The sequence below is a fragment of the Melanaphis sacchari genome, unplaced genomic scaffold (genome assembly GCF_002803265.2).
Source record: "Melanaphis sacchari strain LSU unplaced genomic scaffold, SCAv2.0 Contig79_pilon_pilon, whole genome shotgun sequence".
In the NCBI taxonomy this organism is placed as follows: domain Eukaryota; kingdom Metazoa; phylum Arthropoda; class Insecta; order Hemiptera; family Aphididae; genus Melanaphis; species Melanaphis sacchari.
Window position 1 is genome coordinate 1,439,184 of NW_020271559.1, and position 22,848 is coordinate 1,462,031.

The 22,848-nt window shown below is 21.6% G+C and overlaps 1 protein-coding gene across 2 annotated transcripts in view; it reads left to right on the forward strand.

Moving 5' to 3' along the window:
- Nucleotides 1–675: 675 nt before the first annotated feature.
- Nucleotides 676–22,848, forward strand: part of LOC112601516 (monocarboxylate transporter 10) — a 29,246-nt gene continuing 7,073 nt past the window's right edge. The window contains exons 1-4 of one of the 2 annotated variants that reach the window (XM_025349181.1): nt 676–777; nt 12,888–13,110; nt 15,029–15,180; nt 18,977–19,188. In XM_025349181.1, the coding sequence (XP_025204966.1) occupies nt 12,933–13,110; nt 15,029–15,180; nt 18,977–19,188 (542 nt within the window). In that variant the 5' untranslated portion in view covers nt 676–777; nt 12,888–12,932. Of the gene's footprint in view, nt 778–4,905; nt 5,024–12,887; nt 13,111–15,028; nt 15,181–18,976; nt 19,189–22,848 lie in introns of those variants that run through there. The other variant, XM_025349180.1, reaches the window with a different exon arrangement.

Genomic DNA, 22,848 nt, shown 5'->3' on the forward strand with positions numbered 1-22,848 from the left:
TTGTGGATAATTATTGTTGTTATTAAATGTAAGATTAGAAAGGGATAAAATGCACTAAAATGGTTCAAAAACAACCAACTATTAGTATACAAAATCCAAATTAATCAATATTTAATCTGCAACGCTGCATTTGAATTTCTTAAAACAATTTCAAAGTAAAGTATCCTTTAATCAAAATACTAAAAATCATGTAACTGTCAATTTTTGGCATTTAATGAGATTACCATGTTGTCATATATTTGAATATCGGCGAAAATCAAGTTTCCATTGTGTAATTCAACCTATGTGATAACGATGGATAAGAATTTTACTACAGATCACAAAGAGCTAAAAACAGCCATAGATATAAATCTGAATGTAATCAACAAAATGATGTGGAAATAAATTTTGAACCTGTTATAGAGCAGATTAAATCAAAAACGAGAAAAGTAGTCACGAGAATTGAAAGGCATCTATTTGTACTACTAAAATAGCGAGCTTATTTCATATACATCAATGTCCGGGTTATTTTAATTATTTAAAAAAAATATTTTTTAATTATTTTTTAATTCTATGTTATTATAGACTATAGTAGCATTTAAATTTTATCATATTTAAAATTTTTATAACTTAAAAACAACAGAATGTTTGAATGAAATTCATTAAAACGATGATTAATATACAATATAATATAATACATTAAATTTTATTCCATGATTTAATTAATTTTGTGCTTCAAGTTTCAACCAATATTGCCATTCGATTAGATGATTATAAACATTTCTTCTTATAATAACTGTAAGTAGATAATGCAATAGAATTACTTAAAAGTTACTCAAATAAAAAAAGTTCTCCAAAAATCCATCTAAAACATTTTAAAAATTATAACATAGATAATATAATAATAATTCACCACTTCATCCTCTATATCGGCTTCAAAATTTAAATTATATGATATTTTTGTTTTTTGTGTTTATATTTTATTTATTTTTCATTATTCAAGTTTAATATTATATAATGGTTTTGATACAAAGAGATAGTAGTGATAGTACCCAATAATTTAAATTAAGTAGACCATATTTCAGATCAGTCAAATAGTTAAAGTTTTATTCAATAGTTATGTAAGTAGTATAAATGTATGACACTAGCTTGAATTTTTATTTCAGTGAATTATTTAACCCTGGTGTATGGTTTATTTTTGGGGGGAGGGGCTTCTATTAAATTTTTCTTATCCATTTTTACCTACTAGGTACCAATGTAAGGTTATAGTAGATTTTCTTTTATGTGCTATGTTTTGTTGATCAAACCTATTTATATTATTTTGTCTTGCAGATTATATAATTGTCTTGTAATAATATATAATTTAGTGTTAATCGATAGTAATCAGATTGAATTTATTTAAAAAATGTAAAGGTAATCGTTATAACTTATAAGTACTATTTAAATTATAACTTTTTTTTTAGACTTGGAGTAAACTCCAATAAAATAACCACAAACTATTAGTCCAGAAGGACTAAAAATTAAATGAGGTCATGTACCCCATTTGTCTAACCATCAAATCACACCTCTTCTTTAAATGATTAATATTTTTATTATTTATTGATAATAATTATTCAAAACATAGATTTACACATAAATATGTCTAGGAACATTTTAAAGGTACTTAATTAAATTATAACATTTTAGAAAAAGATAAGTTTTGTAAAATAAAACCTTCTATTATCTACTACCTATAATTATAATTCCAAACGAATGAAAATATTCCAATATTGATTTAATAGTTGTTTTCTATTATTTTGGTAAAAACAAATGTAATATAAATTCATAAATAATCAGTTTATGGAAAAACAAACACAGATTAACAAAGAGTCCTCGTCAATGGCTTAGTCCTACTAAATATAAATTAACCCCTTACAACACACTAAACTTATTATGAATACGAGCACTTGTAACATATTCATAATTTGTTATAAAACTTTAATTAATAATCAAATCTATCATTTATAGAGTGATTTACTGCTCACCTATAGTTTTTTTCTCTAATAATACATTTTTTGGAATTTTTACTTTAGAACCATATTTTTAAATACATAAATATTTTTATATAATTTAAGAAATATTTTGTAAGGAAATGTAAACATTTGTTTTTTTTTAAAGAAAAATACCCTATTCCTACAAATTATTAATTAAATGCTTTTTCCATCCAAATTCAAACTTGTACAAATATTTTCTAAGTTATTTAAATTTATTGAGTACAAATAAATTATAGTTTTATTAAAATATAAAATTAATATAATATTTAATCTAACACTTATTAACATAACTTGAACATTTTCACAAATTATAAAATGTTAATAGGTATATATTAATTAGTAATTACATAGTTTTTATAATAATAAAAAAAAAATGTTATTTTATTAGAATTTTCAAAAAATTCATCTTAATAATATACATTAAAAAAGAGTGACATTAGAAAACAAATTTATACTTGAAAATATAGCCTTTATTCTTTCAGTAATAATAATAAAATATTTTTAAAAAAGAATAAAATAAGGATAATTGATAAAAATGCTCAAGTGGATCATTCAGAATATACATGAAAATAATATATTCAAACCATAGGTCAACTTTAATTTTTAATATTTGTTAATTTATAATATAAAGCTTATGAAAAAAATTTAACCTAGGCTTTGGTCCCACTAAATAAGTTTATTAAACTTAACTTATTAATTATTATAAAGATTAAAGAAGTCTATATTTTTCTTTTAGCATATAATATCACTAATTTTACATACATCAGACATTGTGTCTAATAAAATATTAATTTTTTTTGTTTATTATAATTTATAGGTAATTCAAAATATTTTATTTTTGAAACTTTTTGATATAAATGTATTATACATATATTATAAAATATTATTTGTATTAATAGATTATAATTTGTAATCATAAATTCATGTTTAGCAAAGCTTAGTTTAAATGACAAGTAGAGTGGTTGTAGTCATCAATAAATATTTATATTTATTAATTACTCAGTTAACACCTTTGAAAAGACCAATTTTGATACTAATTAATATAATTGATTAACAATTAATTGCGATAAACTACTGACTTGTATGAAAAATGGACACTGTTGTAAAATAGTTTAATACTTATAAGATGGTAAAGTCAATACTTAGACCTACATTTTGGGTGGTATTTTAAATCTAAAAATTGAGTAACTTTACTTAACTAACTAAGAAAATGCATTTCAAGTAAAATGTCCATGTCATAAATAAATTGGGACTATAAAATAAAACTGTATAAACTGTACAATTAATTTCATACTTTTTAAGACTTTTTTTTAATGTTCTACAAATTACATAATTATTAGATTACTAACATGAGTACTTATGACCTACCATTAAATTTATATAATTTTCATAAATAACAAATCCTAGAACCATTAAGTTTGAGTAAATTTTATGTTTTTAATCATAAGTTAACTATATAAACATTTGTAAATTAAAAACTTATAAGATAAATGGATTTTTATAATGCACTATTCCTATATTAATGCTGTTTATTATAGAATAAAATTTCTGTATGTAGTATTTATAATATGCAAATCAACAAAATATATCATATTTTATAGTATATCATTATTCATTATATATAAATTATCTAAAATATTCTATGGAAATAATATACATAAATATGTACATACTACCCATATTGGTTATAGACAATAAACATATATATATTGCATATTGTTGACATGTATAATATTACATATGGTCGTGTTTGTATTTCTCAGAGTTCAGAGTTACAACTAGTATTCATATCCTATCATTTTTCTCAATAACTGGTTGGACCACTTGACTCTTTGACTTTGACTCTATATGTATAATGTAGGTATAATATGGATGTGTGCATTTGAAATACTAACTAAAAAAATAAAATACTTGTGTTGAATGTTAAGTATCTAAGATTCATTAATGTGAAATATAAATGCATTTAGGAGAGTTACTCACTTAAGTTATCTTAACTAGACTTGGATGTAAGTTTTTAGTTTCTAGAATTATATTATTATATTATATCTTATTAAATAATAAAAAATACAAATGGTATTATTATTTATTAGTATACCTAGATACTAATCAAAAAAATTAATTGTCTTTATAATTTCAAAAATATTACGCATTTTCATAAAACAATATTTTTATTATTAATTTAAATTCTAATTCAGTAAAGACTTAAACTAGCATTTAGATCTTTGGACATGTGGTCCAAATTATAGTAATACATTATTATCAAATTAATAATATATCGTTTACTTAAGTATCTATAATATAATTTAAAATATATTTTTAAAATCATTGAATTGTTTTATAATAAAAAACAAATTTTTAAGTATAAAAATTCTGTTTGTATTATTTTACATATGGTATTGCGTAATTTTACATGTACCAGTGTGCATTCAAGGTACAACGAACCCTAAGCAGTCTAAACATTATATCACCCTATACAGACTGCAACACAATCCCATAATGGATATTTAAAAGTGCTTACCAAAATATTTTTAACTCATAATTCAAATTAATTAAATAATGTTAATTTAACTCAAATATAGTATTTACTTTACTCTTAAGAATGTTATAAATATTTTTAAGGTTTTTTCTAAAAAAAAATGTATCAATAATAAATTATTATACGTATTTAAAAGTTATTCAAGTCTTAACTATATTCTTTTACTTATAATTATTATTAAATGTATATATTTAATGATATTACTTATTCTTATAACACAAATTAAAATTTCGTAGTTAAATTTAAAGTCGATAAAAACATTTTGAGAACGCCTGGCTTGTGGCATGTATAAAAATACGTTGGGTACCATACAACCATAACGAACGTAGATTCCTGTATCATCAACCAGGAACGGCTGAGCGAGTTTAGTTACGTTTTGTCGTGTGTTCAAATAGCACGTGGTAGCGTCTTATTATTTCAATGTTTTAAAAACATGTTTGAGTATTAAACAGAACCTATACAAAATAATATTTAGGTAAGTATTTAAAAATAATAATTTGTGTTGTTTTAATTGAAATTTTCGTATAATATAATAATTCAAGCATATCTTTAACGAAAAAATACTAAATTTAAAATATACACGTGAGTACTCGAGATTCATTCAATATTATTGAATATTGACAGTAAAAATAACAATAATTCTAAATCCTTTTTATAGGACTTAATCATAACTATAATCTTACTTGTATACATTTTTACGGACCTTAAACATAAAAGTCAAAGTACTTACATAATAATAATTAATAATATTAAGTATATTATTTTCAATTAGTTGTAGCACGATTAATAGTTAATATTTGAATTACGATTAATTATATTTTATTTTTTATTGTGTTGATTATTTGTTTAAATTATAATTTAAAAAAATTATTTAAATAACTTAAATTTAATATACTTAAACTCATATTTCTATAATACTTATTATAATTCCGTAAACAAATATTTTATAATACGAAAATATTCAAATCCTAGCATTGATATAAAAATAAAATATAGATATACCTAATAACAAAATACAGATTTAAAATTTAAATAAATTCTTGATTTTCAAAAATTTTAACACCGATTAAAATTTCAAACTTTTTTTTATACTCTTATAACTTAAAAGAATCAGTTTATTTATCAAACGCCTATAAAATAACAGTCTACTATTTTAATTATTGTTCAATACTCAAATGAATTAGTCTTTTAAATTATGTTAATAATACATCAAACGTCTTCCACAGATTTAAATAAGATTTTTTTTTATATAATTTCATAAATTATAAAACACCATCTAAATTTTATAATCGTAGATACATGGAATTTCCACTATTTATTTATATTAATTTTTTATGACATATTAATTATATCAAAATATTTCAGCTCTTTTTGAACTATTTATAAATATTTAAACTTTCTTCTTTTAATCATTTAATTTGAAATTCGAAAGTGCCATTAATGGGTGGCTTCTTCAATCAAATTGTTTTTTTTTTCTATTGTTGTAAATTAGCTCATACTCTTATTGTGCCGCAGGTACAGATTGTGTATTTATAATAAAATTAAAAAAAAAATTTGAAATTTATTTGTTCGTCATTATACCATATAGTAAGAAAATTTTACTTCCAGTACTTATCAGAAAATTTGTATTATATTCTTTAAATAAATATTAAATAGTTTTTAAATTTTAGTCATTGATTTTAGAAGAAACATTTTAATTTTTAAGTTTTGATTTTTTTTTTATTTGACGTCTTTTGCATATATTAAAAACTATTAGATTTGAAAAAATGTGTTTAAATTTATAAAACATGATTATATCACATAGAATTGCATAAAATTAACCTTTTTTTTTTGTAATTATATGTATATTATATGCTACCGCTCCGTAATACCTACCAATAGTATTATTTTCGTAAATAATCAATATTTTCCTCTGCGAAAAATAACGAGAACATTATTATAACATAATTTAAACTATTATTTGTTTGTTGCTTTGTACGTGTTATTTGAGCATTTTTCGACATTAATCTTTTTGATTCTTGTCATTGATATAAATTGTTAATGCATTATTGTTTATAATTATACATTTAAAACTATGTCACAAATGAAAAAGATTTATTTATTATTATTTATTAGGTATATTTAAAAATATTTCTTATAGACTATAATTTATATTTAGTTTGATAAATACCACTTTTTCAATTTACCTAAATTTGTGGAAATTATTTTAATAAATGTTATCAATAATTAATACTTTATACTATTCATATTTATTCAACTTGTTGAATTGAACTTTCTTAATTAACCAGCTTCTTAGTTTTTATGAACATTATGATGATGCCAGTCTTAAACCTATAGTTCCTTCCTTTTTTCTTACACTATGAAAAAATCGTTTTACTAATTTCTTTTTTTGAATCTAGCCTTGTACAAATGTTTGGCAGTTCTAATAACAACTTTTTATTGCCTATTTTACATGTTTTGTAAAATTTATCAATCCATTCCCAAGCCATAAAAATATGCCATTTTAAAACTTTGGTAAACTGATGTCTTTTTTTATATTTGATCCATAGAAACATATGTACTCTAGACATTCTATGCAAACAATTATTTATTTAAACTTTGAAATATGTTTGATAAGATATTAATGCTTTAAATATAAATTATAACGGACATTTTTAACTACCATAAAATATATTGATATGTTTAAATGATTTACGAATATTATATGTTATTAAACTAAACAAAATTAAATAATGGCAGTGAACTTGATTAAGTACATAAAAATAGATGCTAGAGTTCATCAACACTAGCTTACATATTATACTGATTAAAAATTAATTATATCGTGAATTTCAATGTCACATTATCTGTATTATCCTTGTCGATGTTATGTTTTCGTTATTTTATTAGAAGTTGTGTTTGCATTTTGAATTATCATTTATTATTTTTTTCATTTAGTAACTCTTAAAATATATACTTTATTTTATAATAATATACGCACGGGATTGTTTTTTATTTGTATTTTTTTTTATAAACATATTATTTTGTGTTAACTGTTTATTATTATTTTGTTTACCGTGTCTTAATAAATAATAATAAACTATATAATTAAAATAAGTGTTTGATTAGCTACAGCCTACATTTTTTACTAAATTATATTATCCTTAGGATATTGTATTATATAAATTTGTTGTTCTAATCACTATTCGTGTATAATTCAAAATGAGAAATATATTAATATGAAGTAGTTTTTTCTATTGTATTATATAAAATACACATAGCTCACAAATGTTACACTGACGTCATCTTAATGAAACTTGATTGATTGTGTCACAAATTGACAAAGCAAGTATAACGATCAATATTCAATTGCTACATATTAATTATGTTCTAATTAAAAAATAATTTGAAATGATTAAAAAAAATTTTTGTTTATTACATACCACCGTATAAGGTAAAATAGTTTCATGAAATAATATAATATAATTTTTTTTTTAATAATACCGTTTTTATCATCATCATTTTTCTGGACATCATTCTTTAGTATTCTCTTTTTATACATGCCTTTTAATATATAACTGAAATAAAGACTTTTTATATTTTTCAAATCTTTATGTTAGTTCATTATTTATTTCATATTGATCTGTATTATTCATATTAGGTATTCTTTGCTTTATTTTAAAACAATATTTCAATTTCAATTAAATTATAATACATTATTTTTTGGCTAGTCTATAATATGATATAGTATCATTGTTATTTTTTAATGTACAGTCTATAATCATGATGGTTGATCACGAATGTTCTTGGGTGGCATTTATTTTGTTTAAATGATTACTGCACAAATCTTAATATGTTATTATATTGATCTATTGTTCATTTTTACTTATTACCCAGCTACCAACATTATATTAAACTATTTATTTTTTTTATAGTGTTCTCGATTGTCACTATTATACCCGTATTGTGTTATATTCATTAAATTAAAATGTTTTAATCTATTAAATATTTTTAAATTAAAAATGTATATACTAATATGAGTATATGCATATAAATATGTACTTAGGTAATAATAATATTTATAATATTAATGTACACAAACGAAATTATAAGTTTTATTATATTGTAGCATCTTTGATTATATATACATTTTCGTAAATAGTATATTATGAAAAATAATGTTATAGAATACAAATATGAATACAAAAAAACATAGGTTGTAGGTAAACTGTTGGTTGTACTCGCATTTCATCATCTGACCTTTTTCCACCCAAATTCTTACATTTTACCACCTGTTCAACATATTTACCAACCTAACCACCTGTTCAAATATTAACGGAATTATAAAATTATTTAGCATTTGTATATTTTTTTTTATCATATGATTGGTATTCTTAAAAGAAATTAAAAATTAAAATCTTGAAAAACGTATTAATGTTATTTTTATTAAAACAAATAAGATACTTATTAATTGAATATAAAAATAGTATTATGTTACAAAATTATTTAATTCGTAAATAATGATATGATAGAATACCTTAGGAAAATTTATTTTATTTTCGACTGTTCCAAATAATTGTATAATTCAGTAATACGTAAATGTAATACACTGTTTTTACTTTTTAAATACAGTTACGTATATCCAACTGATATTGATTTTAGCCAGTTTTGATTAGCGCTAAAGTTAATTTAACGTATGAATTTTTATTCGATTTTTTACAAATATTTTAATTTAGTGGTATCGTTATGCCGCTATGTATGAAAATGTTAACTAATCGGTATCAATAATAATTATTAGCTCATAGTTTTCCTAAATATAATTTTATTTTCTTAATAAAAAAAAAAAAAAAAAAAAAATATAATTTATTTTACAAACTTATATTTAGGAATGCAAAATTTTATAAATTTTTGTATTTTTTTATTACCTGACGTTGGATATAATATATCGAATCAAAAATAACATATCTAATATTACCATACAATATACACTACATAACATAATTTAGGATATAGGTAACTTTATAAATTACAATTTTACAACACTTCAACTATTGGATAAAAATTTGTGTTTTTAATACATAGTTTTCCTAATTTTTATTACATTATATACTATGTAAACTATTTGAATAATGTAAATTTAATTAATTAATGTATACATAATACATAATAATCCTATATACTATACGAATAATAGTATAACTAAATGTCATTATTAAACTTCTTCTTATTAATTTATATAGTACATAAATAGAATAAACAAATCGTGATGTTATATTTCAAATTAAATTATTAACGCAACAATTAGGTATTGCGTTATTAAATAATAGATTCTTGTAGTATGTTAAATATGCAATTATTTATATCTATAAACGAATGACGTGCCAAATTTGTTTAAATTACGATAAAAAGTTAAATTTTAATTTAAATAACTTTTTATTTATAGGATGCCTATGTAGTATCTATTAAATTATATAAATTGTACTTATTAACTATAGACATTTTCTATCATACGTAATTATTTGATAAAAGTTAACATAACTCTGTTGTGAAAAAATTGGAACTGAATCGTCTTGATAAATATTTTTTTTTAGCTAAATATATATTATACATATTATAAATGTATTTATATCAATAAATAACGTTCAAAATATAGATTTTACTCGATTCAGCTAAGATAATGCTTAAGAGGACGTCGTACCCGCATATGTTGTCTCCGTCTTACAAATGCGTAACATGGCAAATAGTACTCTCAGAAGATCACGTTTAGCTCCTTCAGCTTGAAAATTAGAATGAATTGACCTCTTTTGAAATTTAAAAGTGAGATTATTATCTAGGGCATCTCATAGGCTTTTTATTATATTTTAATTTTAAAGCGAGTTATGAGTATTTTAAAATTGTAAATTGCTTGCACGTCTTAAAACACACATAACTCGCTTTAAAATTAAAATATAATAAAAAGCCTTTGAGATACCCTAGATAATAATCTCACTTTTAAATTTCAAAAGAGGTCAATTCATTCTAATTTTCAAGCTGAAGGAGCTAAACGTGATCTTCTGAGAGTACTATTTGCCATGTTACGCATTTGTAAGACGGAGACAACATATGCGGGTACGACGTCCTCTTAAGACCTATGCTAAATGTAATTCATTTTCGACTAAATATGATATAGTATTTTCCTCTCCTAAAAATGATTGTATTCTTTTCGCCCATGGTTTTTACGTTCAACATTTGAAAGAACTGCTTCAAAATTAGTTTAATAAGGTCATTTGCTTAACCTAAAAAGTACTATAAGGAAGTACTACAATTATGTATCGTATTTATGTACATTAAAATAGTTATGTATAATATAGGTAAATATTTGTAAAGTATTGTGAAGTATTGTAATTAATAACATCGCCGTTAAACAAATATTTATATTATTGTGCTTTATATGATAATTAATTAGTAATTGATCAAGTGATTTTATATTTGTTTATTTGAATACCAAGATTTAATAAACTCGTATTGACTTAATTTTCCTCTATTGTTAGATTGTATCTTCATTTTTTAATATAGATACATACTTTCCTATTTTTAAGAAACTGTTTTTAATGGATATTATTCAATTTAATATAATTTATATCAGATTGTACTTAAATTATACAATAATTATTTTAATGTATAAAAACACAATTCATTTTAGTAGTGTAATAAAAGTCGTCTTCTTGTGGGATATACTAAATTGCATTAGAAAACTAATATTGAGATAGTAGTTTTAAAAATTTTAAAAATAAACCATGGATAAAAACAATGCAATAATTGTTTTAAGCGAAAAGAAGAAACTACTTTCATATTTAGTCGAAACAAGTACTGCCAATATTATCAACTTTTTAAGATTTTTTTTACTACTTAAAGAATGTTTTATGATATAATAGACTAACTTTTTTCAAATAAGAATTCCTCTTTCTGTTGTCAATTATTTAATGAATTAAATTTTTTATTATTGAATTTTTTTTCTGAAAATTTTAGCATATAAGAATCAAAATTTAAACGAATGATTTTTCAGGTATTTAACTTTGTGTACTAACGATAATAGGCCAATAAGCCAATAACAATCAATTTAAAAAATACATGGTTAATTTAATAAAGACAATATTATAATCTATGATAACTATAAAAAATTTTCAAAAAGAAATGTATACATTATTGTAAATCACTTAGTAATGCAAATTATTATAATAATGAAATCGTTTATAAATGATAATTACTTATAACAATTTTCTTTAAAAAATAATTAAGTTTCTATATTTTTTTTTTTTTTTTAATAAACCTCTTTATATTCAATAAATATTTAATCTGTTAAAAAATTAAATAAGCTTAAAAATTGATGATATTTTTACTATATTGTCTTTTAGTAGATGATATACAATTATAAACTACTAGATATATTATTTAAATTAAATAAATATTCATCAAATTTGTTTAGAAAAAATTTTAATGAATAATATAGCTTTTTTTAAGTATTGTAAAGCACTTCATATATTTCACGATATGAATTATTACTTTATATAATTTCGGAATTTAACTATGAATTATGATCTTTAAAACTCGCTATAATAAGTGGAAAAAGTGAAAAATAATACAATATTTAAATATCAGTATTTAAAATGTGTATATAGCATAAAAATGTATATTAATTATTGAAAGAGTACCAACATGATGAAACAAAATGTGCTTTTAAATTATTAAATTATAAACTTCTTTTCACGTCTGCTGACACAATGGGTACGTATTTGATACAAGAAATATCTTCCAGTGACAACTTACTCTGCAAGGTTTTCAGTTTTCACTATCGTTACTTATTTACCTGCTTATAATTCCAGAAATATCATAATATTATTATATTGGCTAAATCATTTACCTATTTCTAAAAGATAACGCTCTTATTATTATTCGACGGAATTCCTTATAACAAAATATTTTGTTTTATTCGGTCGAATTGTATTTATCAGAAATATCGGCATGTACTGATATATCAAACTTCGAGTAAAATTTAGTAAATTTTGTAATTTATAAAATATACATATTTTATGTAATTATCCAGAAATATGCAATTATTTTAGTACAAATATGAAAAAAAATAATAATAGCAGAATCTACGTATTACGAAACGTCAAGATACATAATCAGAATTATTTTAAGTGAAATGTAGAAGAATATGCATTTTCATAAAAATCCGGGCCCTAATTATTATACTTGTTAATTAGTTAAACTATTAAAATGTAATCATTATTTATATTTCATTTTTAGTGTGTTTATGTTAAATATTATTTATAAAAAATTTATTTTGTTAATTATATATATATATATTTTATTTTTAGGCTGATACTTACAATTTATAAGTGCATCTATATACATTTTGGAAAATGAACAACCAAGAAAAAGGATTACCCGAAGCTAACATACGATCGTGCATCGTAGTGTTAGCCAGTTTCCTGGTCAATGGTCTTGTTTTTAGTTTTATCAATTCCTATTCAGTGACTTATGTATATCTTTTAAAAAGACTAGAGGATGCTGGTGTCAGTGAAGCATCGTCAAAAGCATGTAAGTATAATTTATTTAATTCATAACTCATATGAACTATTTACATTCCAAGTTTAAACATTGTTAAGTCCCCTAATAAAATGGTAGTTGACCATTCTTCTTTTTAAACGAAACACAATGAAATTATAATACATTATTATTAGCAGTCTGACTACATCTTCTAGCAACACAGTTTAATCATAAACGATTTGTGTGAAAATTTTTTTTTTTTTTAAGGGGATTAGAAGCGGTGATTTTCTGTTATTATTTAACACACGTGCAGCAGCATATTAGATTAGTTAACTTTTCCAAAAATTAAAATTTGTCAATTTTTAACTACTCTTTTTTTTAATATAATATTTTTAAAATTTTAGGGCATAAAATAAAAAAATGTGAGTAAGTTAATCTTAAGAAGACTTAACGAAAAAATTGTATCGCTTCATTAAGTATATCAATCGGTTAGGTTGGAAATAGAACACGCCTATAATTCAATGTTATGCATGTATTAAACAAAAACAGTAAAATCACCGTTTTCAATTTCCTTAGTTAAAAAAATATGAGTATTCAACTGCATAAAAAATTATAGATATGCGTTTACCAATAGATTAAATTGTAACTAATATAGACAATAGACATGATAATTTATTTAAATTCCTCTCTCAATACATCATATTAATAATTCAAAGACAAAATATTTATTTTATTATTTTTATTAACTGATATTGATAAGTACTGTATTTTATATTATATTAAACTGAATAAATTATATAGAGAATGCACGTAGCAAAAACCAGAAAACTTCGGAAGTAGGTATCTTGTTTTACGACAAAAAATAAAACCCAAACTACAGCTCCAAATTTATTGTATTTTATATTTTCTACTCGAGTTTTTGCGATCGTTTTGTTCTTGTGCTGGTAAACTCGTAATTATTTTTTCTTGATAAAATAGCTTATTTTTTGTGAAAAATTAAATTATCTGGACATTTATCTTATGCACAAACTCGTTAAATTTAAATATTTTAACGTCATAATTTTTTCAGATAAAAAAAATAAATAATTTTTTGATTAGATATTCAGATTAGCTGTTAAATAATTTAATTATTCTAATGACTATTAATACGTAATTAATACTAATATCTTATTATTTAATAAGATAAAGAAAAACAAATTTAGGTGTAATAACTATGTGATTATAAAACAATATTTAAAAAAAATTCTTTTCATGATAACATTTAATTACCATGTTACATTTTTAACTTTAGCCATATTCAACTCTTAAATATATCATATTAACTTAGTGTAGATTAAAATATTTATAATATACAGATTAATTATTTTTTATATTATTAGATAACAAACATAAATTCCGTATAAGAAATGTTCTTCAAATTTTACTATCTATTTAAAATTAAATTTAAGGAGAAGATAAAAGTTGAAATTTTGAAAACGTAGGATGATTGATTTACCCATCATTCGTCTAAATAGGTATCTAATCAAAATTTTATGACGTTAAAAATAGAACTTATCATTGTTATACATTTTAATATTAAAGTTGCCAACTATATTAAACATTTAAGATTATGATAAAATCTTCAAAAATAAATTTTGATCATTTTAAAAATGTCTTAAAATATAACTTACATAAACCTCAGTTAATGTTTATTTGCTTTATTATATGTGTGTATAATTAATTAATAAATAATTTATTCTTCATAGATATTAATTATCTACTGTACTCCTTGCTGGTATAGATTGTATACTTCATGTAATAAAAGTATTTATATAAATCTAAATAATATTCGAATGTCAAATAAAATTTTGCCGTCTCTTTAATCTTTTAACTATTTTTGTATGTTTTATAAGATAAACTTAACTTAAATGTACTACACATTACAACACATTCAAAATATTTTTTATTTATAATATATTGTTGATTTTAGCACTAGTCGGTTCTTTGACTGTGGGAACAACGTTTCTAATGTCACCTATCGCTGGAGTTCTTGTTGATCGAATAGGAATTAGAACAACTACGTTTATAGGTGGTTTTATTGCTACTAATAGTTTATTAATATCATCATATTTCACAAATCAAGTAAGTTATAATGTAATTTTATTTTATTTTAAATTTCTTACAAATAATAACTCATTTAAATTATTTTTTTTTTTAGCAATTAGTATATAAGCTTTGTACTTATTATACTATTTTACAAGTAATTGTAACTGTACAAATATTTTAATAAAATTTGAATTAAACGAAATAATTATTTGAGTAAATCAATAACGCAAACTAACTTTACGCATGAGTGTATGACATTTCATATCGATCTATTCGTAAAATAAAGTAACATAATATATAATACTACCTTATGTTTCACCTATTTCCCACTGACTTTTTTCATTTTAAAAGCATTACTTTAGACCTTTCTGACAACTAACCATTTACAATTTAAGGAATAAGTAAAGTCCCTACTACTTACGAGTAGATGTACTTCATATTGAAAGTGATTCTTTAAAAGGTTTTTAATGTTTAAGCTCCTCAATTTATGTGATCATTTCGAATCTCGTTATTTTAAGTAACATTGAATATCAATACTTTAAGAATAAAAAATAGAATATACTTATTTATTTATAAGTAATTGTTTTCTACGTGCTTGTATAATTTTATTTTAAAGAATAATGTATTTTAGGTGTCCTATATTTTTATACAATAGTCGCAAGTTTCTTTGACATTGGTAATAACACAATCAATAAATAACTTAATTTCAAACTCCTAAATATTGTGAACTGTTCTTAATTGTATTAATTTTAAGCCTATTTATTTTTTATTGGTATAAAATTATTAATTCTACTTGTATTCCGTATAATCGTATTTATAGTTTATACTATACATAGGTAATACATTTAATATTTTCATACAATAGTATTCATCAATTTCTGTTTAGATGTTTCTTTTATACGTATTTAAATGTCAATTAGATCATATTAAATTTAATTAAGTAAATAACATTAGTTATTGATAAGTTAAGTTTAATCAATGGTACATAGCCAATAAACCATACATAGTATTTATTAGTATCATACATTTCATACACAACGCTTAAAGTAGCAGCATGTCGTGTATGTTTTTCCTCAGTTCAACATTTAATTGATTTCTATTTATTTTTAAATTCTACTTAATCAGAGCAATAAATTAATTGGTTTTACAAAAAAGTTTTTTTTTTTTGTTATTTTTCTATCGCCACATTTTTGATAAATAAAAATGCTTTGATTTTTTTAATTTTGAAGAAGTGTCCACTTATGATAAAAATTTTGTTTTTGGTGTTTTGGCGTGAAAAAAGCCTGAAAATATTTCCAAGATTCAATACATCAACTAACACAATATTTTTTTGTATAAGCATACAAAATTGAACAAAATCACCAAAATTAGCCAATTATTTTATAGTTAAAAATTTATAACATTTTCAATTTTTATAAAATTTAACTTTGAAATAATTTACGTAAGTTCTTGGTTTTAACAAATTTGAATTTCAAATGCTTTTTAAAAAAAAATCATTCATTCGGACCTTTAATATGTTTTAAATCACCATGATTACAACTTATGAAGAACCTTGTATTATATTTTTAAGCTTATTTGACCTAATAAAAATGTGTTTATTGACATTTATAGAAAAAAAAATCGAAAATGCTAATTATCTATATTTTAAAAAGTGATTTTTTTATCGTTAAGCACTCATTATTTCAAAATGTATTAGTGTATTGAACGTATTTTTCTTATACAGTTTCCAGTTCAAATAAAAAAACTTTTTTTAAACATATATATTTTTTTAATATTTTTTATTAATACTATAATTTTTTTACATTTTTGAATGACAACATACATTTTTAATTTCATATTCTGAATCGGAATATTTTTTGCAGTAACTGAAAACATAAATATCGAAATTAGAACAAATAGTTTTTGAGTTTATAAGTATGTCAAGTTTAGGTCAACAGAGTAGTAGACTAATATTTTGTAAGTTAAATCTCTTACCACTTCCTTAGCCTAAAATGTAATTACTTATAACTCATTAATAGTGCACAGAAATTATTATATTTACGTGTTTTGTTTTAAGCTATTAGATTTATTGCTTAGTGAACTTAAAATTAATTTCTTGACACTACGAAAAAAATACTAAAAGTTTATTGTGCATATTTTTGCATATTTAGTAACTTTGTAGTTTTAATAAAATATTTTTCAATTTTACTATTTTTTTTAGAGTAGGTATATTTTATGATAAATGATATGTTTATAGTACAATTTGAAAATTTTCAAATAAAAAAATACTTTATTATGTATATTTATTTTGAGGGTTTTTTCTAGGTATTATTATGTTGTGTTTTAAATGACCAAATCCCTAGTTGATGTACAATTTCCGTTTTTATTAATAAATATTTAATAAAAAATTATAAAATGAGAAAATATTTTTATATTTATGAAAATTGTAAGTAGAAAAAAATAGATGCATACATATTTATTATTTAGTACTTTTTAAGTGCATTAAGTTCCCAGCTCCACTTATAAACTACTTGTCCGAATTTCAATTTTTATACATTTAAATACTAAGAAAAATATTTTGTTTCAGAATATAAATATGAAGATGTATGTTGTCATTCAAAAAACTTAAAAATTATTTTTAAAAATTTTGTTTTATTTTTAATGTAAATTATATAAGAAATACATTTTCAAAAATATTAATAGATTTAAAAATAATGAGTATTGTTCAATTAAAGAAACATCTTTTATAAGCTCAAAAAAACTCAAAATATTTATAAATTTTTATTATGTTTAGAAAATGTTTATTGTCAAATCAATACATTTATTGATCCGCTCAGAATCCAATATTTAATAATATTTATAACATAAATTGTTAAGTATGTTAAAAAAAATTTAAGATAATTATTAATTAATTTATAGTTAAAAGGACAGATAGTTAACTACAATCGTGATTTCAATTACGTACTTAAAGTCTACTTAAGGTATAGTACTATACCTAAATATACATTCAGGAATTCCAATTTTGTGTGTTTAGATAAAATATTTGAGTGAAATGATTTATTATCAAATTTAAAGTAAGAACATTTATCAATTATCAGTGAACATTGATACTGTAGAACACTGTTCTATCAGTTTTACAGTGCTTTAATTTTTAACCGAGTTATAAGTATGTTAAATATTAATATTTCAAGATGTTTTTAATTTACTTAAAAATTAAAGGATAGTAAAAAAAAACGAAGAAAAAATACTAATATTCGTCTAATATTTAAGCTTAATACACTAAATTAGAACTACTGGACGTATATTTTGGTGTATGGTATGCGTTAGTTGGACGAAGATAACACATGCGAGTACGATACATTCTCTTAGTTATAAAATGTTATTTCATTTTGCTATTGGAAACGTATTATACTAGTATTAATAAGAATACCATTTTAATAACATGAAATAATGTATTTTAAATATCATAATAAATTTTACTTTTAATACATATTTTATAGTTATTAACTTAATTATTTTAAGTCCTAAATTAAAGAATACGAATTATGATTATATAATCATATACAACAATATATATATTTCATACATAAGTTACCATTTGGTAATCCCTGAAAATAAAATCCCGTCATTACGTTATTTTCCTTAGATTTAATTTTCTGAATATTATGTTCCTATATAATTTATCACACTATCTTTTTCTTACTAAAAGCAAGTTCTAATTTATTTTAAATTGAATATATAAAATTTGTATTTTCTTTTTACTAATTAGTAATTTGTGTGTATTATTATTATTAAAACTTTAATAACTTAATATATACTTATATATTTTATTTATCTTATTATTCTATTTTAGGTAGAAGTATTATACGTAACTTACGGCCTTTTATATGGTATTGGCGCATCATTAGCTTATACACCTTCATTAGCTATTCTTGGTCATTACTTCAAAAAATACCTTGGTCTTGTAAATGGTATAGTAACTGCTGGCAGCTCATGTTTCACCATGCTCATGCCATACATCGTTGATCATCTACTTGTTAAATATGGTCTAGATAACTGTTTAAGGTTAGTTTTAAATAAAATAGTATCTTATTGTACTTAGGTTATCTTATACACTTATAAATACACATATATTATATGTATAAATTAAATTAAAATGTACTATTAAAAATTTAAATATTTTATGCTTTAAAAACGTAGTTTTATCTAAAACTGCAATTTTATTAATATTTTGTTATCATTGCTTACAAAAACCCCAGAATAATTTTTAAACTTCAAATTTAAGTATAGTCCATTCAGTTTCAAGTATAGAAAAATTATTATATTTTTATCCTATTATATTAAACTTGATCAAATAGTATTTTATCTAATAGGGCCTAGATAATAATTTATTAAAATTAACAAATACATGTTATATTATTTAATATTATCTAGGTGCTCCTCTAGAGTATAAGATTATTATCAATAAGATATTTTCATCTGTATGATTTCAATAAGGCGTCACACTTATATGATACTTTTCTGTCTTATAAACATACAATATGGAAAATTTCCATTCAGTACCCACTTCCAATTTTGTGTTGTTAATTTTAATACTAGAATAAATTAATCTATTATCAAACTTAAAGTGCATTACACACTAGGCGATTCGAACGCATAACACTTACATATTATTAATTTCACTATATGTAACATTAGGTATTTATTTTTTTCGATATTTTAATTTTAAAAATGTTTTATAAGTAAGTGATGTATCACAATATTAAAAATACCTATATTTTGCATTAAAAATTAAATACTAAAAAAAAAAAAAAAAATATATATAATGTTTTTAACTTTGAGTTTGATTGTAGAACGAATTGTTCTAGTATTAAAATTAACATTACCAAACTAGAATTGCTAGTTGCTATACGAAAATTTGAAAATTTATAATTGGTTGATTGCAATTTCTAGTTTATTTTTGGTTTTAAATACGAGATTCAAAGCAACACATTTTTATTTGTAGGTGTCTAAAATGTTATTTATGAATTAACAACGATTGTCGTTCGAACACTGTTATACAATCATCAATACTTCCCATTATAATATACTTAATGTAGATCAGCTCTGCATAGATTAGTACTATCTTCTTAAAAAAAAAAAAACCATAACATAAATTTTATTTAAGTGGTCCGCGCATCCGCAGAATTAAAAGTGACATCTATTAATATTATTGAGTTTAAAGTGCTAAATCTAATCCTAGTATATACATAAATTTTACTTTTACATATCACTAATAAACTAATGAACACAGTTTTGCCAATTATAAACTATAAATTCTTTTAACAATACATGTTAAAACTAGAATAAAATTCAAGTTGTGGCTCTTTCAAATTTTGCGTCATAACTAATGCAAAGCCTTGATTAATACTTATATTTATCTGCCAATATTAACAATATATACCTACTTACAGTATACGCTAGTATACAGGCTAATAGTCATTTGTATACAAGAGAGAGATACCTAACACCCCGGAAATGTTGAACTTGACAAGTTTTTTTGAAAAGCCCTTTTTAGTCAATTAAAAGTGCCCATTTACTATATTTTACTCAATCAGTACTTTTCAAATTTGATAATTTATATAAATTTTATGTTTTCATTTATTTTATTTTATTTATGTTAGCTAAATGAAACTATTGGTTTAACTTTTAAAAACATTAGCACTTATATAATAACTACATAAGTACTCGTGTATTATAAATAACATAGAACCTATTGCTCAATATTGAATATATTATTAATATTATGTCACATATCATATATATTATGTATTTATATTTCAAAAATTCCAAAATTGATTTTATTTTAAAACTTATATTGAGTAGTAATTTAAAGAAGAAGAAATATATTATTATACAAAAACCTAAGAGTAGGCCAAAATATGTGGATATTTTAAAATTGTATAGTTATAGTACAAATGGAATGATGAAAAAATAATTTAGGTATCAGTTAAAAAGTATTTAAAATTTAGATGAGTAATCTAATAGACCATTATTTTACGGTGTTCACCCAATTTTACTCATCATCTAAAGTTTAAATGCTTTTAAGTTATAACTTACTAATTAACTATACTCATTCAAAATTCAATTCGTATGTAACAAAATTCTAAGAAAATAATATGATGTAGTAAAACTAGAATAATGTTCAAAACGGTTAATAATTTTTGAAATAACGAGTGTTTACTTTTAAAAGATTCACTCTTTTTATATTTTCAATTTTAAACCAATACCATATTTTTTTAATTACATTTTTACATAACTATCATAATTATGAATATAATTTAACTATTTAACAAATCATTTGTGTTTCAAAACTTACTATAATATAATAAATTCGTTTCATATTGTTATACATTATCTAAAAAAAAATTGTAGGTACTCGTGATTACAAAAATATATTTTGAATTGCTATTAATATTTTAATATAACAGGTAATATTAAGATGTTTGCTTATAAATAAATACATTTGATAAAAATTTAAAAAGCGAAAAATAATATTATACATTACATTTATACTATAATTGTTTTCTGAATAATCTGTAACCATTTCTATTTCAATTTTAAATTGGACTACTACAGAATCGCATGTTTAGCGGTCAATTGAACTGAATTGTATGATGTAACTTTTTTTATATTATTATTAATAATAAAATAGCTTATAAGCTATTGATAATCAAGTTCACTTTCAATAATTAAGTGTATTCAATAACTTACATCATTCGCAAATAATTTATCTAGAATAGTCATTAGTGATCCGTTATCTTTTATGTTTAATCTTCCAAAGTATTTCATCTTATCGAAAATATGCCGTTAAAATTATGCTTAATATTTTATAGAAATTTAATAAATTATTAAACTTTGATTCTATGAACCATATCACTCGTATTATTATATTAGTATACTAATAGAACGTCTTCTTCGCATTTTATTTTTCTTATTAATTTCATAAGAACTACATTATACTTTGAAAATAGTGTATTACTCCTTCCTCCTTGTGTAATTAGTAATTACATAATATACCCATACATAATTGAATATTATCTTTTTGAATTATATAATATATTTATTTTTCTATATATATAAAATATGACCTATTGTAAAAATTACTCGAAAAAACAAAATCAATCGTTTTGCATATAAAATATTTATTTTTTTAATACCTTTTTAATGTAACCTTTAATATTTTATCACATTATAATTAATATCTATATAAAATACTTTTTAGGTAGATGTATCCATAAAAAGATAGTTTTCTTTAGATAAATGCTTTCAAAAATATCCATATTATTTATTTAGTTAAAGTATATCTAATAAAAAATTTAAATAAAATTAGAAATCATACACTACACAACAGAACATTAATAAATAATTCACCAATTGAATCGATTTTGTAATGTAATCATAATAGCTTTATATTTATTACTTTTTAGATTATAGTAAAGATTAATACATATCCAAAAAAAATGTCACTTTATAATATTTATAAAATATAAACTTCAGATACTTGTAAACCAATAATCAAAACATTAATGATGTATCTAATGATAAGCCGATTAAGTTTTACCTTTATCTTATCAGTTATTTCGTACTCATTAGTTATTATTGCTTAGCCCGTCAGCCGTGTGCCCCTGTAGATACTTACCTGCATAGTATAGATTATTGCATACGTACCATGTTTGAAGATAT